Source organism: Nipponia nippon, unplaced genomic scaffold (genome assembly GCF_047370975.1).
Source record: "Nipponia nippon isolate SJK-2023a ecotype South Korea unplaced genomic scaffold, ASM4737097v1 scaffold_5, whole genome shotgun sequence".
In the NCBI taxonomy this organism is placed as follows: Eukaryota; Metazoa; Chordata; class Aves; order Pelecaniformes; family Threskiornithidae; genus Nipponia; species Nipponia nippon.
The window spans coordinates 68,335,944-68,363,139 of record NW_028262369.1 but is presented as its reverse complement, the minus strand read 5'-3'; the positions used below and the strand labels follow the sequence as shown (position 1 = coordinate 68,363,139).

Genomic DNA, 27,196 nt, shown 5'->3' with positions numbered 1-27,196 from the left:
GAACTACTGACATATTGTTAAACCAAGTCAGAGAAATTGAACTGCCAGACTTTCGTGCACATCCTCTGGTCTGTCTCAACTGGCTACTATAATTTCTGCCTGCCTCTCTGTAGCCATTTCTGCCTGCCTGTGACCATTTCTGTACCCAGAAGTAAACCCTCATCAACCTCAGAAGAGTTATCCCAACGGAGAAGGAAAACAGAGAGATTGTTCCAGATAGGGAAAATCCCACAGGATCAAGGGCAGCCATAATTATAGCTGTTCTGCTGGGTTGGAAGAATGCAGAGGAACAACAGTGGAGGTCAGGTTTCGGTTAAACATAATACTCTCCGGTTTGCAGTAAATGCAATTTAGCAATCAAAACTTTATTCAGTGGGACCAGAAACATGTTCCAATGTTCACCTTTCCTGTGTTCCAATACAAAGTGCTTCCTTCAGGTGTGTGTCATGCAACTTCTTCCAGAGTCTGACAAGAATCATCCTAGTAGCAAATGTCTTGGTAACCCTTTTTCATAGCTGATTATATTGAAATAGTAGTAGAAATATAAGCTGATGGATTAGGTAAGTTACTCTTTTTTTTTTTTTTTTTTTTTTTTTTTTTTTCCCTCCCCCATGTTAAGTAACAGAAGGTTGCAACACACATAGGTGAGATAACCAGATGCTCTATTCTTAATTTCCTGTTGAAGTATTTCTGAAGATAGATCATTGAATGATGAATCCTACTCATAGAATGAGCTTTCAAGAGTACGGTGAACCGCATATTAATAGCTTTCCACCATGGTCAGCCATACTTGCATCTCCACTCCTACCAGAATGCCAGCACATCTGTAGGGCTAATGCAGAATCCAAACTTTAAGCGCTTGTGTTTTACAGTATTTTGTCTCATCTTCAAGTTGGGTCTATATATTCTCAATAATAAACAATAGTAAAAGGTTTGACAGCTTACACAAAAAGCGAAATCTTACTAGTGAGGCTCTGCAGGAGTTAATAAAAGATGCAGTATTTTTAAATATTTTTGTCAGTCGTTTGAAATCCAGGTTCCTACTGATTTTGTCTGTGGATGACAGGAGAATTAGAGGAATGAATAAAAGCAATTGAAGATCCATATAGGATGATTTAGCAAGCTAGGCACAACCAAAGAATTTTGGTATTGCTGACTTCAGGATGAAAGGCATGTAGGCCATGTGTCCTGCACCTCAACATCAACTTGCTATGTAACCTGTGATGAGGAGCTGTAATGCATTTCTTGGATATATAAGCAGAGGAGCATCTTGTAGGACCATGGGAATGATCCCCCAACCCTGCCCGCCCCCCCCTTCAGCTTTGATGAGGGTGATGCTGGAGTACTGTGTATAGTTTTGGAGTCCATAAGTCAACATTCATTTTGTGAAGGGGAGAAAGGGCAGCAAAGAGCACAGTAATGATCGGAGTACATGATCTAATGATTTTTCTTCTCCTCCATCTTGTAAGAATCAACTCAGAGCAAAAAGCACAGTTATCTTACAGCAAATAGGGTTGTGTTATAATCCAGGAAAATATATCCTGAGCCTCTACCCTGATTCTCTGCAATCCTGTTTTTGGCTGTGAGAGCGCAGTGGGACACTTACAGTCTACCAGTTCTCTGTGCCCTTGCCTAAGGGTAGGAAAAAGAAGTGCAAGGCGTGTTGCCTTGCCGCCGCTGCTACACAAGGGCTCAGGGCACTTAGCACGTGTTCACCTGTGCTGTTCTCCTTTCTATCACAATTACTATAGGGGTAAGTAGTTCATTTGAGAATTATTACTTCCATACGGGAAAAACCCCAGACTGTTCAAACTGCCTAAAAAGGATGCTACTGTTTAAATCATTATGTCAGCATAATATATGTTAATGCATTCATCAAAATATGCTACTCTCTGTTTGAGAAGCAAAAAAAATCAGTTGCTTTAACTGTTTCATAGATTGACAAGATAGAATTCCTTTAGTACCACCTCTGTGTGTAAGGCTGGAGAGAGAGAGGTTCTGTTTTCATATGATTAAATAATTTAAGAATTAAACATACATGTAATTATTTTTTGATTTGCAACTTACAAATCTGCTGAAAAATAATAATTAACCTTAACCCTGTTATGTTGAAATGAACTTGTCTTCAGAGATCAGTACCGATCTCATTTCCTTCCTTCTGGACCCATAAAAAACATACAGAAGTGGCTTCGTGTGAATTGTGGCTTGTGAATACTTAGACGTTTCTTACCCAGTAGCGACCATGGACATCTTGCTGTAAGAGCTGGAAAAAATGAGCTGTTGGGTTTTTTAGTGACTGAGTAGAAATCTAGTTAAAAATTAAAAAAAAAAAAAAAAAAAGGCGGTATTTACCAGCTCTATAGCTAAAAACTCTATTCAGACTTTCTTTGAGACAGATTTTCAATTTTCTACAGGTTGAGAGAAAATATATTTCAGTTACAGTTATTGTGTGCTTTTATAGCAAAGATGTATCAGGGAACTGCCCAAACTCGGACGCCGTGAACAGAAGTGAACTATGACTCCCTGTATGCACGTGTTCCTTTCACTGTCTCTCTTTTGCCTAGGGTCAGTCATGAAGGGTTTAATGTGATTTTTGTTTTGTTTTCCAGCTGAAATAAAGATCTGTTTTAAGTACTACCATGGTGTTAGTGGAGCCCTCCGAGCTACTACTCCATGTATCACTGTGAAAAACCCTGCTGTGATGGTAAGTTTAGCCTATTTGTTCATTGTATTTTTATAAGATGATAATATGAACTGTCAGACAAACCTATTGCTATAAGTTTCCTAGTTTTACCATTAACTGCAATTTTTTCAAAAAACTATATTGCCTGACAAAAATAATTAAAATTGGGAAATGCTTTTCTTGGTTTTATATTTTTTCTGGTAAAACAGTGAAAATCACTGAGCTTAGCTGAAATCTTTTATTCTAAGAGCTTGATTTTGCTTGCTTTCAATTTTACGGCTTACAGTTTGCTGTAATTTAACACCATAGTAGAAAATCTTCACACTGGTTATCTAACTCAAACCATCCTTATTAGAAGTCTCAATTTCTTCTTATTATTTGTTAATATTAAAAATGAAATTGTTGCTGAGATAGCAATTATTAGTATAAAAATAAGACTGGACAAAACTCTGCTCTTGCAAAAATTAGTGATTTTTTTGGGGTGTTCATATACCATTGAAATTTAGATAATTCTCTGACTATTGAGAATTATTGCTGCCTTACTATGCTTTCATTATGAGACTTGTTCTTTTGAAATACTAAAAGTTCTAGAGGAGTTTTTTTTAGTTGTTTAAATACGTATTGGAAGAACAGCCTTCCAAACTTGCATCCAGGTGCTTTTGATGGAAGTAATTTATCTAATAGGCTAGCTCTTCAGTTGACATGAAGTCTCACAGTGCATTTGATTCGTTGATATTAGCTGACAAATATTTAAGATCACATCTGTCAGGACGTTGTCTTGACAACTGCAGTGTTGAAGATACTGTGGAGCACAAATTATTCAGACTGAATAGCTTTTATTTTGATTCTGCACTTTTTCACCATTATATGTTATATGCAAGTGCGTGTTATGGCTACATGATATTGTATGTGCTATACTAGACTTTGTCTCATTATACCAAATATTTTTTCTTTTTCTTAGAATTGCAGACCTAGGTAATAGCATCATTTGTCAGATCTTTGTCAGATCTGACTATGAATAATATCGTTTCGCAGCAGGCATATAAACTCTTGGTATTTTACAGAAGAAAATGTGTTGCAATTAATGAGTTTGACAGCCACTGTCTTTAATAGCCGTTTATAAACTACAGACTGTAAGGTAGCCTGACTTTGAACAAAGAAAAAAATGCATCTCAAAGGAACCCTTAAAATGGGCTGTGTGCTGCACTGTATTGTTACTGAGAAGCAGAATGATTATATTGGATGGAGAAACCATTTGAAGTTGTGTGTTTTCTTGACCTTGTCATACTAGCCACCAATATTTTTGAGAATCATTGCACAAAAGGACATCTGAACTTTGAGTATGCATCTATTTCCTCGGGAGCTACCTGAAGACCTGTCTTTCAGAGTCATTGGTCAATCTTCAGGGGTTAACTGGCTGTCGCTATTTAAATTTCTTTGCTTTGAAAGGTAGCACAGAGGCCTGGGTATTCTACAGAATTTACACTTCTGTTAGAAGGTGTAATTTTATATAAACATTTTTGTTTGCACTAACAGTACAGACTTCCAGTAATAGTGAGCTGTTAGTTTCCGTGATGAGAATGTCATATGACAGCTCAGATGAGACTTCCTAAAAATACCGTATTGGGTTAGTTATACATAAGTATACCTATTATTATATGTTGATACCTCACGCCATTTTCATTATTTCGGTGTTGAGCTTAAGCACTGTGTAGCAGAGAATACTTTGTTCTCTTGGCACTGGTCCTGTCTGTTGCTACAGAAATGCTGTTCGTGGAAGTGCTAAGAGAGTCACGACATGCCCACTCTTTTTTTTTTTTTTTTTTTTTTTTTTAAGCTGCAGTAAGTTACCCAATTAGTTGGATCATTCTGTTTTCGCATTACATGGTTTGGTGGGAGGTATGTTTCTGGTTTTCCTCATATTGATGGCATATCACACCAGGCATTTCAGTCCATCTTATTTTTGGATAAGCAACTAACATTCTGTTGTGTTCATTTGAAGCAGTGGAAATGCAAGAGCTGATCTAGCATTGAGAAACACTGCGTTACGCCAGATGAGATAGCCTTTGTAGTGCAAAAATCTAAGCACGTATGCTGGGATGAGATTTTGTACTTGGCACAGAAAAATTGAAATTGCTGTTCAGACCATAATAGAACAGGAAAAGGGTATATAGCAAAATGATGGAAGTGCTAGGGAACACTTATAATTCATTTTATTATAGCTGAAATGTGGGCAAATCCTATTTTCTATAAAATGAAGTAATGATTACCAATTTAAATGATATTACTCAAACAGAGTCGGTGATGTAGCAGAAAAATTGGTATAGAATGAGGAAGGCCTTTTTGTTGATGAATAACGTTTGTAACAAGAAAACAATGCATATTAGAATAAGCCCAAAAGAGTACACTGACATACATAGCGTTCCTCTGGCCCTGCCTGGGCAGCGTCACCATCCTGGGGACACACACCCCTTGCTGCTTCCAGGGAATGTGTCCGTAGATGAGGGGACTCTGATCCAGCTGGGATTAACCCATTGCTTTTGACGCCCTCATAATTTTACTACCAGCTGTCACCACTTATGCATCCGTATAAAGTCATTGGCATAATGATGTTGTGCTGGGTGGGAAAGTGATAGAGTTTTGAGCACTCTGGTGAGAAACATCTTGCCCTGAGAACGGAGGTGCATGGTGAAGCCAGCAGTGAGGGAAGGGAATGGGCTGGTTGGTGAGCGGCGGCGCTTGCTGGCACGGTGTGTTCCCTCACAAGAGCGCTGAGGCCCGTGGGGATGTCAGGCATCAACGTCATTGCTGTTTCGGTGTTGGTTTGTTTGACTGCTTGTTACGTACAAAGTATTGGAGTTTTGCAATGGGAGAAATTTTGTGTGTTTGCTAATTCCGATGAAATTCCAACGTGCTTGCTGATCATCGTGGGAAGTATTTGAAAGTTAATGATATTAAATAGCTTAAAGCAATGTAAAAAGGAATGATTATATTTTTGGTTAAGGCAAAGCGGGTTCCTTGTGGCTACCATGGCTCCAGAAATCATTTATCAATCCGGTAACTTCTAGTTCAGCCTTCAAACAACTGTTTAGCTGCTCAAAACTGCTTTACATATTTCATCTACACACATAGCTGTGCGAGTTTTTATTCGGCTTATTTTTTTTTTTTATTGTTCAATAGATCAGATGACTTTCTGTTCTGTCACTAGTATTAATCCCCAGCGCCATGTTTGGCTGAAGCTTTTTCATCAGGCTGTGTCACCTCTTCTGCCTGGGAGTGAGTGCAGTGCCTACCTGGAGAAACATTTGTCTTTAAAGATAGCTCCATTAATGTCTTCATGATAGATTATTCAGCTGGATGCACATCTGTCTTGAAAGATGAATTCTTCTGCTAGTTGAAAGAGCTAGACATTAATAAGACATTAATACACGAGAAACTTTGTTTTGAAGTAGTACTTCACCTAACAAGAGTTTTCAGTGGAAACCAAACCTGAAAATCGTGTGAAGCATCAGCTTTTAGACCACATTCATATGTAGATATCTGATGCGTTTTTCTGTTTAAAAGGAGCTTTTGTTCATAGATCTGAAGGCTTTTGTTAGTCTCTCTTTGATCTCTTTGCTTTTTTTGTTGCACAGTAAAGTATCTATTTGTGGAAAGTGACAAAAGTTACACATGCTGTCACTGGCCAGTTCGGTGCTTTGGTATGTATTACCAATCCATACTGCTGATTTTATTTTAAAAAAGGGAAACCTGTAAGAAAATACAGTCTCCTTTTCCCCAGTTAGCAGTGTCTGCACATGTGTTAGCCTATATATGTTCTGCTTGGAAAATTCCAAGGACTGGTGTATTAGCACTGTGTGGCATACATGATAGATATTTTCCTAGAAACAAATGCTGTAGCTTTGCCTGTCCATGGTAATAGGCAGTAGTTGGTCAGATTCTTCCCCTGCATACTACCTTACAATTGCATTATCATCCTCAAGCATGCACAAAGCAGACAAAAACTTCTGTGGTATATATAATTTTTTTCCTCCTCTTCAGATGGGAGTAGAAGGCACGGATGAAGGTGCTTCTGGAGCCCAGCACTCTCGGAAGTTAGTCAGCTTTACCCTATCAGGTAAAAAACAACACTGCTTTGTGTTTCACAAATTATTATAAAAAAAAAAAAATTGCTGTTCTAAAGAACTTCAAAGAGAGAACACTTTTCTTTATTAGCCTCTGTAGGAGCACACTCTAGTGGCTTGAAAGATGTCATTTCTTTAGAACTTCTGTTTCTTGAAAACAAGCCAGAATCGTGAATGTCCAGGAGTGAAAGAAATGGATTTGATGGATCCCAGCATGAAAAATTTGGAGAGATTTCCAGGTGCGGAAGGGACAGTTCCTCTCAGACTGAAGGGTGGAAAACTTTATTTAGAAGCCTCTAAATAAAATGCAAGCTGCTTCCATCACTTTGAAGTAGTAAAAAAGCAATGGCTGCAAATGGTAGTTTAGAAAGGAAAAAATTCTTTACTTGTAACAGAGCTAAGCTGTCACTACAGCAAAATAGCTGTAGGGGTACAGCCTACCAGCTTCGCTTGTTCTGATTAGCACTTTATTCCACGGGAAGTCTTGTGTGAGACTAAAGCATATTCAGCTTGAGCAAAGACACAAAAAATTTGCTTCTGAATCTTGAAGAGACAATGAAAACATTTAGATATTGTAGGTGTAGAGCAGAAAAAAACCCCGCTTTTTGAAATGGTCTTGCAGCAGTTATCTGGGATAGAGCTGATAGGTTGTATAGATTCATATAGAGTACTATAAAAATAACTGGTTTGCGAATTCTGAAAAACGTCTTGTGTTTAATAGAAGGTTGTGAGTCAGCCTGAGGAGTCCCCTAAATTCATTTTGAAAGGTGTATTGACAGATAGGTCTGTAAGGTATTTCCCAGAACATTTTTTGGTTGCTCATTTGCACATGCAAAGTTGTTGCTTTTAAAGGCAATTACCCTTTATTTCCTGATATTTCTACTGTGGGGCTTAATTTTGAACATTGGGTAGGATTTTTTTTTTTTACTGAATCCACAGATGTGGCATTTCATTTTAGTGCAGTGAATTTTGCCTGCATGTACGAACTGCTCATCTAAGTATGTATAGGCCAGTTGCATTAGAGTCATGAAGACTGCATGCAGCATATTGGAGTACATAATGGAGAAAGACGCAAAAATCTTGTGCTTCAGCAAACTTAAACAGAGAAATATTGTAGAGTTAAGTTTAAAATCTAACATTATATAATCCCCCCCCCCCCCCCTTTCTTTCTGTTCTTGGTGAAGCTTGTGCTATCATTAAAGTCCTTAGGCATGAGAATATGCACCTGAGGAAATGATTATTCATTGTTGCGAGTCGTAAGGGCTGCAGTACTGACTTTTCCCTAGGAAGAAAGAAGCATTTTCAGAAAACTCTGCCTTCTTCTATGGGAGATAGGTTATCTTCTTCTAAGTTGGGAGAAAGTGTGCATCGTAGTCCAGAGCAACCTTGATAATGAGTGTTTGAAGTTATGTTTATCACAGTCTCGACTTTGGGAAGGTGGGAGTTCACTGCATTACCTCCCATACAGTTTTTTATCTTAGCCCGTTCCCCTTACCCAGAAACAGAGAAAGTACTGTGTGATGGTTTTTTTGTGTTTTTTGATTTTCTGTTTAAGACTGGAAATACCTTAAATACTGAGAAAAACATTTGTAGGTGAGATACAAGTTCATGCTTTTTGTTTTACAAATGCCTGGAGGCTGAAATGTAAATGTTGATACCTTTCCTCCCTATATTCTCTTGGGAAAACACTTGACTTCCTGCTTTAACTATCTTCTGTACACTGGATCCAGTTAACCTATGAGTAATTTTAAGTTGCTTTATTTAGTAGTTTATGGTGAATTGATTTCCTGGGTAATATTTTAGGAATGCGCTGCTTTGTGAGCTAGCTTTAATTTACTCAGTTCCTTTTTCCTTCCTTCTTGTTTTGCTTTATAGATATTAGAGCAGTTGGACTTAAAAAAGGCATGTTCTTCAACCCTGATCCTTATCTAAAGATGTCCATTCAGCCAGGCAAGAAAAGTACATTTCCTACATTTGCTCATCATGGCCAGGAAAGAAGGTCGACTATCATCAGTAACACAACTAATCCTGTTTGGCACAGAGAGGTAATGTATCCCTTCTGAGAGCTGTCTGCCAGCTGATGCAGTGTACCAGGCTTGTATTTTCTCTTTATGCATTAGTCCTTACTCTCTGAAGGCTGTGAGCTTATTTTGTAGATAGTTATTTAAACTGACACAGAAATTGTAGTAATTGTAGGAACCCTGTTGTTGGATAGAAACAGCTATCATTTGCATATTTAAGCTGCACTGCTGTGAGGTTTTCATTCCCTTCTCTGCTAACAAGAGGAGTTAAACTCACTCAACAGCCCTCTAGATTTCTTGAAATTGCAAAAATAAATTAATTAAAATGGATTATATGTTGTGAGAAGACCCTTTAAGAAAAGGTACAATAAGTTAGCATTTATGCTCAGTGATTGCAACAACTATTCATTTGGAAACGATATTCTCATTGTGCATAGCAGGTGGCAGGCTTTCAGCTTTGTCAGGCAGAGGGGATGCTCTTTGGTGTAGCCTCTGTATGCACTGCTGTAGGAAGGAAAGCCCAGGGAGGCACTGCAGCACCACTCAGCAAGGGGGAAAAAAAAGGCAGTTTGGCAGAAGCCAGTTTTCCAGATGTGTTTATATTGGGTAAGCTGTGCAGGTCTCAGAGAAGGAACTCGGTCCCACAACCGTCTTTGAGCACAGAAGAGCCAGGCGGTGCCTTTGAAGAGAAATGTTTATGTGGGAAACAGGGTGAAAATAGTGACACAAGTCCATAACTCTTTCAGGACCTCTTCAGCAGCGTTCTTGATCTGCGCCTGTTTTCTAATGAGCCGATGCCTGTACTGTGTTTGATGAATGTTAATGTGTTCTTTGGGAAGACTGGAAAATTGAGTGGGCTTTGGAAAATGTTCCCTCAAAGCAAACCAAGTAGTAAAGCAGAACAGAGCAGGGTCAGCATTAGTACTGCTCTGGAGTGCTTGGTTGTGGGAAAGACTGTAGATGTGTGGAAGTCTTAAAATCCTAAAAAAAAAAAAAAAAAAAAAAAATCAGGGTTCTAATCTCTTAATTGATTCTTCATGTTTTTGTCTGTGCATCCATCTGTCCAGTAGATAGAAAGAAAATCTAGCCTTATTTTTCCCCTTTTTTCTCCTCCAGTTCTCCTTGGTTTTGAAGCTTTTTAGAAAAGTGATAATGTTCACTGGTGCACGCATTCTATCAGCTTGCTTTAACTGCTGTATCTTCCCTGTAGCAATGCTCTGATGATAGCAGCTTATGATCCCATTACATATGCTGTCCTAGTGGTGCAGAATTGATCCTGTTTTACATCTACTCCTTTCTGCAAAATCATTTGCAATTTTATAGCAGAGTGACAAATTTTTAGGTTCTGTTTATCACAGGAACACATCTCCGACAGTTGCCCAGCATGAGAAAGTGTTTTTATTCCTGACCCAATTTAATTTCTGTTTTTCAATATATTTAGCTGATGTCTACAGCTGAACTGAAGAGTTGTTCCTTCTTTTGTTCCTTGTTCAATACATCTTCAGCTACATAGCCAGATGCGTATTAGGCATTGTACTCGGGTAGCGATTTGCTCAGAGGCCTTAAAGATGGCAGATAATAAAAGTATAACTTCTCTGAGTAGGTTATACCATACTTTTGTGCTTGTTTGAAAGATCTTAAAATCTAGAGGAAAAATAAAAATCTTTGGTTCCTAAGCTTGCTTTCCTAAGGGAATTTGTTATCACCCTGTGTGTGTGTGTGTGTGTGTGTGTGTGTGTATGCCAACATGCCTGCTCAAATATTGCCCCTGTACCACTTTTGAATCTTTTGGCTATCTTCAGGCAGACTTGACAGAGCAGCACAGATCTCAAAGATGAAGTATTCATAAACTGCATGAAAATTGATGATAGGGCTGAAGAGAGTAACTGTGATAGTACTCCCTCATAGGGAAAGGTGGAAGAATGATCTTACCAGACAGCAAGAAATCTTTTCTAAATTAGCACCATGTTGTTTAAAGGCCCCAAGTGCAGAAAAAGGTTCTGTTGGAGCTTGCTGAGAAGATTTGTGAACTTTGGGGCAAAAATCTATAGAAAATTCTCCTTCTTTAGTTACAGTGTTCCTGAAAATACTGTATACACATTGCCCTTTTGACTTCCTGTCATGCATACAAAAAATTAATGCAAAGCATCATGTTGGAAGGGAAGTTCACTAAGCACAGCCTAGAGTGAGATGCTTTCCTCCTTCCTCCTGCGTTGACCTGGCTACTCTTCTATAACCTGATAGAGTACAGCAAGGATTCCTTCTCTTTTTGCTTTCTACTTTCCAAATTGAAGGAAGCGCTAGGATACATTGCTTTCTCCTTTCTGACGTAGGCCATGAAAGTGCTTTTATCCAATGCAGTTTCCTACTGAGCAATTATTTTCAGGGAACAGTAAAAGGGTTTGGGTTTCCTGAGAGGCTAGTGACAGATGCAAAAATACAGTGCTTAATAAACGATGTTGACATTATTTTGCAATATGGAAATGGCTGGCATCAGTTGTTGCTTTTGGAGTTCACTGCATGCTATTAGTAATTATGTACATACTTTATGAATAAAGGTGTATTGATATGGTGTCAAATATGTTCTTTCCTTCCAGAAATATTCTTTTGTTGCACTTCTAACAGATGTCCTGGAAATTGAGGTTAAAGACAAATTTGCCAAGAGTCGTCCGATCATCAAGCGCTTTCTTGGGAAGTTAACCATACCGGTTCAGAGACTATTGGAGAGACATGCAATTGGGTAAATTAATAAATTCTTAATGCTAACTTCTGTTGATCAGGGATCCTCAGCATCCAGGATGCTGGTGCAGAGCAGCCGTTCCGGCTCACTGGCACAGACCAGCAAATTTCTACTGCGTCTAATAAGATATTGAGTAGCAATTTTAATAGCCTTATTGCCTGACTGGAAGACGTCAGTGTTTCTAACTCTGTTCTGAATGCATATACCTGTGTTTGTGTATATGTGTGTCTATAATTTGTTTTCAGCTTAATTTCTTTACACAAAAAATGCTACCCTCTGGCTAGCTAGTCAAGAAGCAAGGCATTATCACAATACTACATGATTGTGTGCAAATTTTTTAGAAGAAGCAGATTTTATTGTCTCACTTCTTTTACAATTCAGATATTTTTAATTGTCAGTTTAATAATCAGAGATTGAATATCTGTTCAGCTAATTAGCCAGAACTGCAAGTCTGTGACCCCTTATTTTTCAGAGTGCTGGTGGTACTATGCAATTAAAATTGCTTTTTGCTATGAATAGCGCACTGGTTCTACTCAAAATTCACCTGTTGTGCTATTTTAAAAAATTTCTGTTCATTTTTTTGACAGCTAACTGTTACAGTACAAAGATGCAAGTCACTTAGAAACTTTTAAGATGTTTTATACTTCATGATGGTTACTGGAGGGGACCATAGCATAGTCAAGTGAATGATCCAATGACGCTCTCATACAACCATATGCAGTGAGAAGAGCCTGAGATTTGGTAATTAGGTGCTGTGGTACATTGCAGGTGTGACGCAAATGGCTGGAGGTCTGCAAGAGAGGCAGCAGTGTGTGCAAAAATATAATTTTACATTTAAGAGCAGTAATTGTAGAGTATATTATTTTGTTAACATATTCTTACATATATATGCTATATTTGACAAATTAGAAAAAAATAATTCCTTGAAAGACAATGGGAGGAACTGAATTATTCAAGTGTGTTTTGTATAGTACCTAACACAAAGTCTGCTAAAGTTAACGTGTCTCCATTAACTTTAAAAGGCCACGGGATGAGGCCCATGAGGACTGATGGTGAAATAAAATGTGTGTTCTTCCCTGAAAGTTTAAGGGCATGGCAGTATCATCACGCTTTTGCACAGAAAGCAGGATATAAACAACTGGCCTCCTTTTTCACAGATATTCCCATCAAAGTTACAAGTTGCATAAATGGAGAAAATCAAATTCAATTTGAAAACAGTTTTCAGCTTTAAGTTTCCAAAGTGATGGTTACACTGGTAAGTAAAGTAAGAATAAAATTCTAAGAGTAGCTTAAAATTTTGATGATGTCTTCTGATACAGAATTTATTTACAAAAAAAAAAAAAAAAAAGCCTGCCCATTTGTTTTGTAGTGGTATCCAAGAGCAGTTCAGGTGTATGTACAATCTAACTTTTCTAAGAAATGCTTCATCTTTGAGTTTCAACAAATTGTGATAAGTTGAGCAAGCAGCTTTTTCTAATAAATTTGCACACTGCTAGACACTCAAAAATAGCACCGTGATACAGACTGGTTTCAAAACCTAGTTCAGGGTGTTCATTTCCATGCTAAACCCCAAAATGTTTTTGTGCTCTGGGATTCCTAGTGCTGTGAGGTCTGTAAATTACCCGTTTGCTGTGTTTATCAGTTCTTGTTGTTTTTTCAAACCGGTATTCTGGAAGACATATCCTGTTTTCTTCTCCATACCTCATTTCTGTATATTTGATATATCAGATCTGTTTAGGAAAGGAAGGGCTGTATAATAAAGATGTAACAAGAATATAGGTAAGTATTCAGTTTGTTTTTGCCATAGTGCTGTTAGAACTGACATTAAATCAGTCTTGCAGGTGTTTTTGCCTCTTCATCTGTAATTTATTTGTCTGTTTAGTTTTTGCGTGCCAATCAGTTGTCAGATTACTCTTCCTAGGCTTTGTAAAGACAGACAACATTTCACCAGAAGTTTTGTGAAGGAAAAGAGTGGTTAATACAGATGTGAAGTAGAAATGTACCAAATGTACAATTGACTGCTGGTTCTCTTTTCTTTTTGGTCAAGCAAGGAAAACATCTTCACATTCTTCTTTTTCATTTTGGTGATGTCAAGGGCAATTAAAATGCTCTTCTGGGTTAACATGTGAACTTGAAAAATCACATGAACAAAGTCCAAGGACTTAGAATACACCATATGCTTTAACTTGCCCTTCCCTGTGTTAGTGATCAGTATTAATGAATGAAAAGGTGAAGTCCAGAACCAGCCATTTTTAGACAGACTGCCCTAAAATTCTGCCCCACTTTTAGCTGTCGGCATGGCTCACAAGTTTGTGTAACAAAATGGCCAAGTGGCTTTACATTTCATTGAAAATATGATAAATGTGCATGAGAATCATCTAGTATTGATTCAACTGAATACAGAGCAGACATTATTAATGTCGTAGCTTTCTCTAATCTTGAATGGCCTAGAGTACTATAAACCTTATGTAAAAACTGTGGCAATCTCAAATGGCAATCTTCTGAGGACACCCCAAGGCTAGCTGAGAATTGTAATTGGAGTGCATAGTGATGAATCTGTGACAGATCCTGGAGACACTACTATAATAATTTGATGTACTGTGGCCCATAGAGCAGTGTGGGGAGGCTGCTTTGCCTTACGTTGTCCACTCAGGACTTTTTTTGCTAAAAGTTAATGTTTGGATGCAAACTGCTGCAGCTTATTTCAGTAATGACCTTGCATTCATTTTAGTCTGTCACTCATATTGCAGTAGGAGTGCTCCCAGTAAGGGAGAGGTGTTTATCCCAGTATAAATTTATTTGCATAAATAGCAATAATTTCCTATAGAGGTCTTCAGCAGCCCCTCTTCTCCCTTCAGCTGTCCCAGCTGTGCTGAGGGGGGCTGGGGCTGTGAATTCTGGCTGTGCCTAATAAGAATGTATAGCCTACGATCTGATCCTAAGTCTCAAGCTGGTACAAATGCTTAATCAAGTCCGAGTCCCACTGAATTCAGTAACCCTTAAGAATATATTTGAAGTTAAATCCGAGCATTAATAGCTCTTCTAAATAGGAATGCAGAAGTGCTTTATTGAATGAGAACTAAAATGTGAAGAAACTATCTGGGAATTTTGTATATGGTAAAAAACCACAAGGGGGCAGAAGGTTTTTAAAAATGAAAGATTTTGTTCATTGTAAAACATATTTCAGGTTGGGGAAGGAGGAGGTTGGGGAAAGGGGATTCTTGGCAGTTTGATTTCTTTAGGACTTAAGAAGAGATTTAGGGATGTATAAGAATTACTGGGACACAATCTGTATTTGGAAATAATCAAAAGTAGTTTGTTAGGCTGTTTTATTTGTTAACTAAAGGTATTTTACACCATTGTTGGTATTTGTGCTTTTCCATACAAGTCAGAGTACATGGCTGATTTTAAGGTTCTAGTAGACATTACATTCTGTCACACTGACTCTTATCTGATAAGAGCCTCTGATACAAAATACTGGAAAAATAAAACCAGTTAAAATTGTAAAAAACTGCAATATCTTTGTTTTTACAGAGACCAGGTTCTCAGCTATAATCTTGGCAGAAGGCTCCCAGCTGACCATGTAAGTGGATATCTCCAATTCAAAGTGGAAATCACATCTTCTGTTCACGAAGGTGAGAATTTGTCAATGATCTTGGATCTCCAGATAGTTGTATGGAGAGAGTTTCTATGTATTGCTATTTCTAGGATTTTCTGTGATAATACACTTTCTCATTTGTGTACAGTGCCTGTATTATAGATTTTTCTATTGGGATTCAAAGTTTAGATATGTCAGGTACTGCTTTGGAGATGGTAATTCCAAAACACCAACACTTATTGTATTGTTTTCCTATTTTGTTAGATAGATTTTGAGTCTGCTTTTGAGTCTGATTTTATGGGATAGATCGGGTAACCAAATTCATTGTTTCCCTTCACTTTGTAACACCTTCGGCTGAGAAAAGCAGTTGCAAGTGAGATTCCACCTGTGCTCTCCTCTCCTGCTGGTATACGTGCAGATCACTCTGTCCTGTCCCCCTTACAGGACTCTCTCCTGCTTAGAACCAAGAATATCTGTTACAGTTATGAGAATACATGCTTCCATTAGGCAATTCTTATATTTACCTTTTTTCCTGTTCTGAAAGCAACTAGCAGAACATGGCTAGTACAGTTACATGTTTATCACATCATATGTGTGTATTTACATGTTTTTATGATCTTAGATTATCCTTCATTAGGCTTGGTATAATCTCTTTAGTAGTGAGATATTGCTGTATCTTTTAACTTGATACAACCTTCTTGCCTTTTTTTGTAGCCATGTAGTCCTGTATCTCATTATTATTTTTGTTCTGTCACCATTAAAAAAAATGCTTGTCTTCAGTCCTGTTTGCTGCCAGGCACTCTAGTTCACAGGCTTCACTGTTAAGTTTGTTGCAGATGTTTACAGACACTTACATCTGGATTATTCAACTCTGCCTGTTTAATTCCCATGTAGGGAGTTACCATCTTATCTCTCAAATGAGATGGCTTATTTTCATTTCCTTTTTATATGTATTACCATAGCATACCTAATATCTCATGAACTTTACTTAGGTAGATTCCCATTCTTACAGTGGAAAAGTCCTATAAATTAATTCAAAATAAATGTTTTGTATATAAGTTCATATCCATACACAATTTGTGATTCCTCATGTGATCCCAGATGCTGGTTTGCATGCTGCTAAGGGTGTAATGACAACTGGTGTCAGTGACTGGCTTTGTGTAAATCCTACTTTTGGATATGAGAGATACGCTGTAGAAAACTGGTTCCTTGGCTGTGAGGCTGGTTTTACTGACAGTTTGGCAAGATGCTTGGCAGTACTGTGTCTTCTGAAAGCAAAATGGGAGTCCTTTTAAGTCATACTTCACACCCCTTAAATTTTTTATATCCTACAAAGTAGTATAGACTTATACAGAGAAAATTCTGTAATTGATGTTAAAATGCTGTAGATGCCTCTATTGTTTAATTGTGTTTTCTTCCCTTAGTTGTCTGATTGAAATAAGCAAACATCTTGAAAGATGTGTATTTTTATATCACTTCTGTCATCTTCTTTGATGCAGACAAAGTAGAATTCAGTGTCTGTTGCTGCATTGTGTTTCACATTCTGTCTTTGTGTCTCTGCAGATGCTTCACCAGAAACAGTTGGCACTTTGCTAGGAGTGAACTCTGTCAATGGAGACTTGGGGAGCCCTTCCGATGATGAGGACATGCCAGCAGGACATCACGATACATCCACAGTGTGTTCCAATGGTCCAGTCCTCGAGGAATCTTCTGGAGAAGCAATCCTGAGACACCCTTTAAGGACTAGTACAACTCTGGAAACAGACCAGGATGAGTTGACCTCTGGTGCTTCAAGATCTTCACCTATCAGAGGTCGCCAGGACTCACTAAATGACTATCTGGATGCAATAGAACACAATAGTCATCCCAGACCTGGAACATCTGCCTGTGGTGAGCGTCCACGTGGAGCCTCCCCAAAACTGAGGAGTAGCTTCCCTACTGACACAAGACTTAATGCTATGCTTCACATTGACTCAGATGAAGAGGAGCATGAGCTACATCAAGACCTGGGTTTTCCGTCTTCCTTGGAAGACGATGGTGGTTTAGTAATGCTTAATGGTGCTACAAGAAATGTTGAAAGAAATGGTTTAAGTTACTCATCAGATCAGGTAATGCAAAGGCCCGCAGAGAACGAAAATATTTCAGCCTCTGAAGCTCCTTTGCCATCAACTGATGACCAGCCAGAGACTCTCCCAGAGCTTCCACCATCACAGTTAGCAGGAGGTGAAAGCCTGCAAGGTTCTCAAAGTGAAGCACCAGCAGACCAGGCCAGCAGTGAGTCGTGTGCCGAACAGGAGGCAGGGCAGGCTCCTAGCAGTGCGGACACGGGAGCTGCCGATGCCGCTGCTGGGAGCAGAAGAGGCGTTAGTGAAACGGAATCCATTGATCAAGGGTCTGAACCCTCCCAGATGTCATCAGAAACCGAGCAGAGTGATCCTGCTCGCACGGAAAGCGTCAGTGAGGCTAGTACCCGGCCAGAAGGGGAGAGTGATGTGGAAGGGGCAGACAGCTCTTGCAATGAAAGTGCGACTGTGCGACGTTCCTCAGTTGAAATGCGGTGTTCTTCTTTTGAAAGTGCCAGGTTTCCTGAGACTCCAGCCTTTTCTTCTCAGGAGGAGGAAGAGGGAGCTTGTGCCACCAATGTGGCTAGAATTGAGCCAGGTGCTGAAACACAGGACTCGGCAAGTACTTCTGGTTCTCTACCTGCAGTACAGTTACCTCAGCAGGAAGTACAGGAGGCTGAAGCGGGTGAATTACAAGACCAAGAGGAATCAGAAGAAATCTGGCAAAGAAGAAGGAGCCTGCAGGCAGCAGCTGCCAGTAGCCAGTCTCAGGATGAAGAAACTGAAGGAGCTCAAGCAGCTTGTGAGGGTGCCACAGCACAGGTTGAAGGAGCTACTGGAGGTAATAACTGCAGGAGGCACTTTCTGAAGTCACCTTTCTGCAGCCAGTAAAACTTATTTAAAAAATTAACACCTGAAAATAAATGTCTTCATTTCTCAATTTCATTATCTTTCAAGATTTTTTTTTTTGTTCCTTTGAGATTTATTCCCTTCTTCAAGAGACTCTTGGGGTTTTCAATTTAAGAAAAAATCAAAACTGAATTATCCAAGGCATGTTTATTTTGAAACTGGATATATTTTAATTCTTGAGAGAGTAATGAGAAGGAAGATAAAGAGGAGGAAAGAATTCCACAATATTACCCTGCTTGCTAATCAAAATGGTAATGGGGTGGAAATAATCCCAAAACTATGAAATGCAAACTAGAATTTATATTTAGGTCTTCTCTTTGGCGTGTTTATAGGGGGAAGAAAATATATGCAAATATTGGCCTTAAAACGTAACAGTAATCAAAAGAAAGGGGGGAAAGAAAAAGAATGTTTTTTTAGTCACACTTCAGGCTGTTTATCTTCCCTTTCCCAGTCCCTTATCTGTGTAGACACATCCGAGCACAGCTGGAGCCATGGGAGGAGAGGAATGTGTTACTCAAGTTAACACTGTGAAATTCTCACGAATTGTAAAATTATTTTAACAGTTGAGAATTTTGTGTCTCACTAACATCACTGAAAGTACAAATGTGTCCCTAACGGGTTGTTTCCAAGCGCATTTCACAATGGATTATTCATTCAATTTTTTCAGGGATTGAAGTGAATCTGATCAAGTGGGTGCATTCAGACTGAATTTCTGAATGTGATTTTTTTCATAACATTTTAAAAGTTTCGGGATCTATTAATTTCTTCTCTTCATAAACAGCTCTTCGATTTGGAAAGAATAATTTTGGTATTTATTTCAAATACTGTCAATATGTCCTTTTACATAATTTTCTAAACATCTGGGACTCTTTATTAGATGTCAGATTGTGCTGTGTTTTGCAGATCAATGTGGCTGCAGCAAGGAAGGTCAATGGACAGTTTCACCTCCCACTCTTACAGCACGTTTCTGTGGTGGCCAGGTGGAGCTTTGTCCTTGTCCCTCGCTGGGTGATGGCTCTGGCACATGCTGTTGTTTCTGTGCCCTGGATTCCGCTGATCACAGGTGGATGCGGCACATCCCAAGAGGTGGCATTTTCAGGACCAGCACTACAGCGTATCCCAGAGAAATCACTTATCCAGAACCGTAGACATAACTTGTTTTGCCACAAAAAATAGGCGACTATTAGATAGATGCTAAAATATCGTAGTCCTGCAGAAGCTTTAGCATGTATTGTTCACTTTAGAGGCAACTCTAGGGCTTCCCCACGTTGACTGAAAAAATAATTTGTGGGCATTTTCATTCCAGGTTCTCAAGCCAATGGCCATCAGCCCTTGAGGTCACTGCCTTCAGTACGTCAGGATGTTAGCCGGTACCAGAGAGTGGATGAGGCTCTACCACCAAGTGAGGTTCTTCATACTTTAATTGGGGGATAGGCTGCCTGGATCTCATTACTGAGATCTTATTGCATTTCTTTTTTTTAAATGTGAGAACTGAGAATGAACAGCTGAGAAGTTCTAAGTGAGGAGCGATGATGATGAAGTCTAGTGCTGTTTTGTAAAAGGCATTGTACTCAGTCTGCAAACTATTGGGATGTGTTATGATAATTATACCTGGTGTATACAGACTTGCTAAGTGACATTTGCAAAGAAGTAGGAAGGCATGGTGCTGCCTTTTCAGTATGCAGTGCACGTGGGTAGGGAGGTGAGGTGTTACGCTATATGAGGCACTTGGAGGGAAAGATGTTAAGCACTCTGAAATCTGAATGCTTTTTGTATTGTTATGCTTTACAAAGAAATATATGACGTCTTTAATCTCTGCAGATTATGTGAAAGGTGTCTCTGTTTTCTTTGCATTTTTTGAGGCAGTGTGAAGACTTTTTGAATTAAAATAAATCTGGGTATTAGGCAACAGGTAGATGAGCCTAAATTGAAAGATAAATTGTAATTTCTCTACTGCATATGAAAAATATGCTCCCAATTGTTGGACTGATTCACTTGCTTAAACTTGGGGCAGTGAAAATCTATTCAGTATTAGGTATTTGAAGACAGGAGAAAGGACCAAAAAAAAAGCTACACAGCTAATAGGCAAACATTACTTTAAAACAAAAAAGCAAAAAAAGTTAAATTCAGACCCACTGAAGTCTGTGGCAAAGCTCTGACTTTAAAGGAGCCAGGAATTCAGATATTTAGTGTAAAATGAATAGATCCTTATTTCACAGTATGGAATGGGACTGTGTTTGCTCTGTAATTGGAGAGGGTAATTGGAAGGAGCCTGATAGCAGAACACAGATATAACTGTGTACTGGAAAGCCAGAATGATGAGAAGATTTTGCTCCCTGCTGCTTCTCTTATAATCAGTGCATATAACAAATTAGTCCTGCATGCAGATCCTAAAGTTAATTAACTGCCACTTCAATAAACCAGTATTATTTTTTACGAAATTGTGCCTAGGAGACATATATTCATATATATTCAGTTGCATTTTTATCACTTTTTGTACTGAAAAAGACAGAACATCACGGGAAATACTCAGAGATCAGTGTAATAAATGACAAATGCATAGAGATAGCTTTTATAGTACCATGGTTTATGCATAGATTGCTTTTTGTGTTTCAGAAGCAAACTATACACTACAATAACTACTTGGAAAAACTATTGGAATGTTAATAGAAAAGGTTTGGCTGTGTGGTATTCTAACATTTCTGATGTTTGCTGGGATTTTACACAGTCATGCATGGGCATGCATATACACATCACCCCTTTACAATCAAAGCCCAATGTCATCTTTACGTAGATCATTCATTTGGTAATGTGAATAATATCTTAAGTACTAATTGTTGCCTAGATTCAGTTTTTGTCTCCAAAGCTCTGCTTTCGGATATGTAACAGTTCTAGTATTTTGATGGTGAAAACTTAGAGAAAACATTTAGAATATGATTTTGAGTTATAAACTGTAATTTCTTCGTAATTCGGGTTGTATTCTGTTTGTTGTTTCACCAGAATCTGAAACCAAGAAAGAAAAATAGGTGTGTGTATTTCAGTTGTGTGTAGGTTAAGTTAAAGAACAAGAGTTGAAATATTTATCTAGTATTTCTGCCTATAACATGCAATGTTATGCTCCAGTTCCTACATTCCTAGAGAAAAATCAACAAATAAGCTTGACCACACAACTTTGATAAATTACATTTTTGCAATTCAGCAATCTAAGTTATTTGTAACACATTTGACTAACAGTGATTTGACTAATGGAAGGTATCGTTGTCCATCACAACACTGATGCAGGTGCTTTACTTTAGAAGCCATTGCCCAGTTTAAACTTGTGTATTTAAAATTGAATGCAGGCAAAAATGCTTTTCTTCTGGAAGACCCCATTACAGAAATGGTGTCTACCTGTCAGAATTGGACATATAATCACCACAACAAAATTCTCAACTATTATACAGTGGTTTAGGGTTTGACATTTAAGCAGAATAATGAATTCACAAGTTTAAACTGTTTTTTGATTGTGGTTTTTTTATTTTCCCCCCATTGAACAATTCTGTCCTTCCCAGAATACTTCTGTGTTTTGTTTACAAACTCTGGTTAAAAATTTTGAGTATTTTCATTTCATCAGAAGATACTACCTTTTTGAAATGGGACCTTTATGCAGGAACATATGTTTCAATAATTTTTTTTCTTTGTAAAAAATGGAAACATTTTTCCGAGAATATTGAAATGTTTTGGTTTGCTTTTTTTGAGATATAAGTGAAACTATTTGTTTTAATAACTTTCAAATGTGTTGTGTTTTGAATAGCAAATACAGTGATTACGCAACAAGCTTTGCATTGATGTAATTTTGTTTATTTTTAAACTTGTATTTTAAATTTACACTATAACACAAAATTTTGAACTTTTTCTCCTGGAATTGACATTTGTTCCTTAAACAGTTCTCTTTATTCCTATCCTATTGTGCTGCTTTTTCTTTTCTTCCTCAGAGCTTACTTTCCTACATAGCTCTTGTTCACACTAGAAATGCTTTAAATACTAATAGGCTGTTTTGATTGTGCATCATAAAGATGGAAAAGTAATTTGCATCGTGGCCAGCTAAAATACATAGCTGTCGCATGGAGACAACACAATGAGTTTATCTCAAAACCTGCCTTTCCTCCCTCTTCATGAGTCAGCTCAGGCCCTACAGTGTAATGCAGCGAGCCACTTGGCTGCCTCCAAGAGTTGTCAGAAGTCATAGTACGCGTACAGTAACAAAGCCTGAGGTTTTAAGGCTGTCAGTATTAAATACTTGACAGCAGAATTTAGTTCTCCTTCTCTGCTGTCAAGACATTTTTATGCCCTTTTTCCTTGCGGAGCCACGGTCATTTAGGATTGGTTGCTTGCCAGTAGTTTTTAAAATGTTACTGCAGTGACTGATGTTTCTACCTAGACTTGCAAAATAGAAAATCTCTTCTAGAAACCTTCTGAGCTCCCAAAGACTGTTCTTCAACTGACATGCTAAATGGTTTGCACATTCTCTGCAGTTGCTAGTGCCCAAGAATCAGGCACGTCTGTTTCTGCGTATAAAATATCTTAATATTTTTTATTATTATTACGTGGCCTCCAGCCATGATCAGTGTCTTGGTATCTTGCTCATTTTACAACCAGTTATTAGGCAGACAGTGTTTCTGACCCAAAAAGCTTATCAAGTAAGGCGTAGGTGTTGTAATGCACCTGGTTTCTGCTGAGCACTGAGAAGCCAGATGTGGTTGGGGCAAGGTCCCAGTGCCTTCATCTCTGCTCTCCTCGTGTGTCTCCACAGTCTAGACTTCTAACATTGTCTGTAGCTTGTGTTGCAAAACCAGTGGACAGCATTATAGTTTCTGCTTGCACAAGAAGTTGTATTTGCTATGATATTTGCAGAATCGGCAATTCTGCAACATGCATTTAGTATATGAAGGAGTTTAATTGTTGTAATTGTCCGTCTTCTCTGGCAGATCTGCTTACCTTTACTATAGGTACATGTAAACCCAGGAAGAGCATTGGGATCTGTTTTATTGCTGTTACTGCTATCTGGGGAAAAACACTGACAGGTGTCAAGCTTTGCAAGGTTTTTGGTACTTATCCGTTGGCCTTTTGCACTGGAAATAACCCTCAGATATAGGATCTTGAATTACTTCAGTCCAAGAGAATTAGATTAAGTATCCTGATACTTCATTTTTTTTTCTTTCTGGGACAATTACTGGTTAGTGGCAAATAGAATAGAGAAAGGAATAGAAATTATTTAGATACGGATTCCACAGAACCTTAACTACAGTGGGGAATTTGATTTATGGGATAAAATAGGGAAAAGCCATGTCTCTTAACCCTTCAGCAAGAAAGTTCTGTGCTGAAGTCATCCTGTAAAAGAGAAATAGAAACTTGAAACAATAGATTCAGATAGAAAAATGACAGAGCTAAAATAAAGAAATAAATAAACCCCAAGCCCTCCATAGTTCACAGTATTTTATTGCTACTTAGACTGGGAGGCTCGAATTGACAGCCATGGACGGATTTTTTATGTGGACCACGTGAACAGGACAACAACATGGCAGCGACCCACAGCCCCCCCAGCCCCGCAGATTCTCCAGAGGTCAAATTCCATACAGCAAATGGAACAGCTGAATCGCCGGTAAGAATTACCCTTGTTGTTTGTGAATTGTGTGCTTGCAAAACTGCATTCACCATTGTAAGACTGAGTATGAAGACAGTTGCTACTGCAGCTGGCCATATGTATTTATTTTCATGTGGCTGTCCCTTTTAATTTGCATGTGGGCTTCTAGGGCTTTTGTATTCTACCTGTGTTCATAAGCAATGTGGCTAACAAAAAACCTGATAATGGTTTTCAGAAATTCAAAAGGCTATTGATGCAGAAATTAGAGGTCAATGTATATTAACCTACATGGCAGAAAAGACAGGCAAGCTCCCTCGGAGCCAGAATTGGATCATAGTTACCATATACTATATATGAAGTCTAGTTTTCTGACCCTAGGTACCAGAGTATCCGAAGAACAATGACTAATGACAGGCCTGAAGAGCATACAAATGCCGTGGATGGAGCTGGAGAGGAAACTGACTTTCACCATTCTAATGCAGGTTAAAAAATTTTTTTTTTATTTTCCCCTTTCTAAAGGGAGCACTCATCTTCTAGATGATTTAATGAGAGCGACATAAGGCAGAACCTAACTTCTGCCCCTGAAAGTGTGGGTAAAAATGAAACCATTTGTTTTCTTTGCTGTCTAGTTTTTGAAGATTATGGCTCAGCCTGTTCAATACACTGAAGAGATGAATGTGAGATTCAGAGCATTTTTCTGTCAGTACCTGACTGGATAAAAATATAGGCAGGACATTTGCATGGAAAAAGTATAAAATCATGTGGTCTAGGTTACAAATATTTTTAATCTGCTACTGCATTTTGAAATGGTAGAATACAGGACTAGAAAGGACTTTGGGCAGTCATTGGCTTCATCTCCGTGATGAAGATAGATAGGATGAGCTGTACCTAAATCATACTTGGCAAATGCTTTATCGTGTGTTCTTATAACATGCTCTCCAGTTGATGGACATTCTGTAACTTTTTTAGACAGTCTTACTCATATCGTTTCTCTTATGACATATTCTTAAATCTTTTACTTCCTAAGTCTTTCTTCATAGCTTGTGTTTTGAGGTCTCCAGTTATTTTTGTTGGCCTACTCAGGATTGTCTTCAGTTGGTCTGCAGCTCCTGAGGAATATTTCAGAAAATTAAATAAAGCTATGACTCTTCTGTACTGAAGAGACTGCAGAAATGTCATGTGTCTTATGTACAACACTCCTTGTACATTGCCTCAGAATTATTACTTTTTTTCCTTATAGTTTGACACTGACCACCAGTGTTCAATCTTTGATCTGCTAAAATCAGGTCCAGACCCTTGTGTGCAGATCTTTGGCACAGATGTCTGTTTTCCGTCTGGTGTTTGTGCAGTTGATTATCACTACCTACACACAGGTCTTTGTACTTTCCCAGTGTGTCACTATGGTTTTGAATCTTGTCCATCCTGCGTTCCAAGTGCTGCAGCATCTCCTAGTTGGAGCAAGTTTTGTCCTCCCTATCCAGTCATTAAAAGAAATAATGAATAGGACCAGACTCAGACAGATCTCAGTGAAACATCACTGGCATGGTCTTTTTGTTTGACATAAATCATAACTGCTCTTCAGTACATTTTTGCAAACTGCTGCATGCACCTCTCCAGGTGGTTTCATTTGTTTCAGGTAATTTTCTCCTCCCTGCCCCCCGCCCCCCCCCGCCATGATTCTGAGAGTATCATGTAAACAGTATTAAAGGCCATATTAACATCAAAATATGTGGCCTTTGTATCACTCGAGCAGTAGGAAATAACTTCGTTGGTTTGCTGTGAGTCATTCTTCAGAAATCCTGATTATTTGTGTTTCTCCACCTTGCTGTCTTCTTGTTGCTTTAAGTAGTTTGACGATTAGTTCATGTGTCTGAGAGTAGAAAATATGTCAGCTCATCTACGTTTTCTTTCATCCTTTTTTACCTAGTCTTAAAAATGGATATAATATTTATCCCTTTTCTTCTGAAACTCCTTCAGACCTCCCAAATAACGACTAATGTCTCAGAGATTCCTTCACCTAGTTTCCTAAGTGTGCAACGGTACACTTCTTCAAGCCCAAAGGGTTTGAAAATCTCTGATTTGCACCACAGTCTTTAACCTGCTCTTTACCTATTCTAGCCTAAGATGGAAGTTCTTTTTCTTTTCCTGGTTTTTAGTTCTTCTGGTTGTCTGGTTGGTTAACTTTTTGAATGAAGGTAGAAGGAAAGATCTTTTTCAATGAGCTCTAAGTACCATTACTAGTTTTTGTTCTCACTAAGTGGTTCTCTCCTTGGTCATCTTCCTACTACTAATTTACTAATACATTTATGAAGTATAGTTTGTCCCCCATCCAGTCCCTTGCATAGTTGTGTGTTATTCTGTGCTTTGGCTTTGTCTCTAGATACTCTTGATATCCTTTTACAATACTCTTTCCTAAATTAGTCTAATTCCCAAGCAATGCCACCCTTTCTTGAGTTGCAAGTTGTTGTAGAACTTGTGATTTAGCCAGCTGCTCCCTTTATATCTTTTCTTTATTTCTGCCTTAGCCATTTCCTTTTCTATCTTTGTGCACGTGCATGTGCAGCTAGCTGGTTTGTTGTGCTGTAAACAAATCAGTTGAAAGCAAATTCAGGCTAAACCCTAATCAGCAAGTTCAGCTGCGTAAGCTTTTCATAAATCAAATTCATAAGCCTCTAAACTGTAAGAAAAACCCACCTGGTGACACATTCTGGTTTCTAGATTACCCAGACTATGACAGTGGACCTGTCTGCAGCATGTCACAGCATCTTCCAGGGCGTGAGAAGTAACTAGTGTACGCGCAAGTTTTCTACCAATACAGTTGACATGCAACCGCAGTGCGTGCCTGGAAGACACTCCCAGCCCAAGTATTCAGGCGTAGCTTCAGGGGTCTTTATGCTACACTGCTGTCACTCCATAGACATGCCTCATGTGGGAGGGCTTGGGGTCTCTTGTTTAAAGAAGCGTCTCTAAAAATCCTCTTGTTCATTTACTTTTCCTTATTACCTTTCTGTTTTCTGGTTTACTCTAATGCTTAGAATGAATGTCTTTATTTTCCCCATTCCCTTTTTTCCATCATGTTTACCCATCCATATTTAGAATTTTACTCTCTTTGTTCTTTTCCTCTTCTTTTTTTCATTTTTTTTTTCTTACTTTCCCCTCAGTTTAGAGTCTCATTCACCGCCTCTCTTCTCCTTTCTCTGCCTGTAGGTTATTGTTCTTTTATATTCATAGTAGCTGTGTTCTACCTGATTAATGCTCATTTGATGAGGAATTGTGCAAGTACTGCAATATGTAAAAGAAAGAAACTGTGAAATGTAGATGGTGTACATTTTAGAGTAAAATCACTGCAGACCCAATCTGAATTTGCGATTTTTCATTTACATTAAAATATGCATCCAAATATCCTGTTGATTTTCAAACATAATTTGGGGGAAC

At 38.4% G+C, this 27,196-nt stretch overlaps 1 protein-coding gene across 4 annotated transcripts in view; it reads left to right on the top strand.

The window, feature by feature from the left end:
* HECW2 (HECT, C2 and WW domain containing E3 ubiquitin protein ligase 2) overlaps nucleotides 1-27,196 on the top strand; it is a 173,625-nt gene that overhangs the window by 100,767 nt on the left and 45,662 nt on the right. For 3 of the 4 annotated variants that reach the window (XM_087734507.1, XM_087734506.1, XM_087734508.1), the window contains 9 exons: nucleotides 2,610-2,704; nucleotides 6,725-6,800; nucleotides 8,683-8,852; nucleotides 11,426-11,568; nucleotides 15,103-15,203; nucleotides 16,730-18,070; nucleotides 19,445-19,540; nucleotides 23,629-23,779; nucleotides 24,140-24,243. In XM_087734507.1, coding sequence (XP_087590633.1) covers nucleotides 2,610-2,704; nucleotides 6,725-6,800; nucleotides 8,683-8,852; nucleotides 11,426-11,568; nucleotides 15,103-15,203; nucleotides 16,730-18,070; nucleotides 19,445-19,540; nucleotides 23,629-23,779; nucleotides 24,140-24,243 — 2,277 coding nt within the window. Of the gene's footprint in view, nucleotides 1-2,609; nucleotides 2,705-6,724; nucleotides 6,801-8,682; nucleotides 8,853-11,425; nucleotides 11,569-12,806; nucleotides 12,824-15,102; nucleotides 15,204-16,729; nucleotides 18,071-19,444; nucleotides 19,541-23,628; nucleotides 23,780-24,139; nucleotides 24,244-27,196 lie in introns of those variants that run through there. The other variant, XM_087734509.1, reaches the window with a different exon arrangement.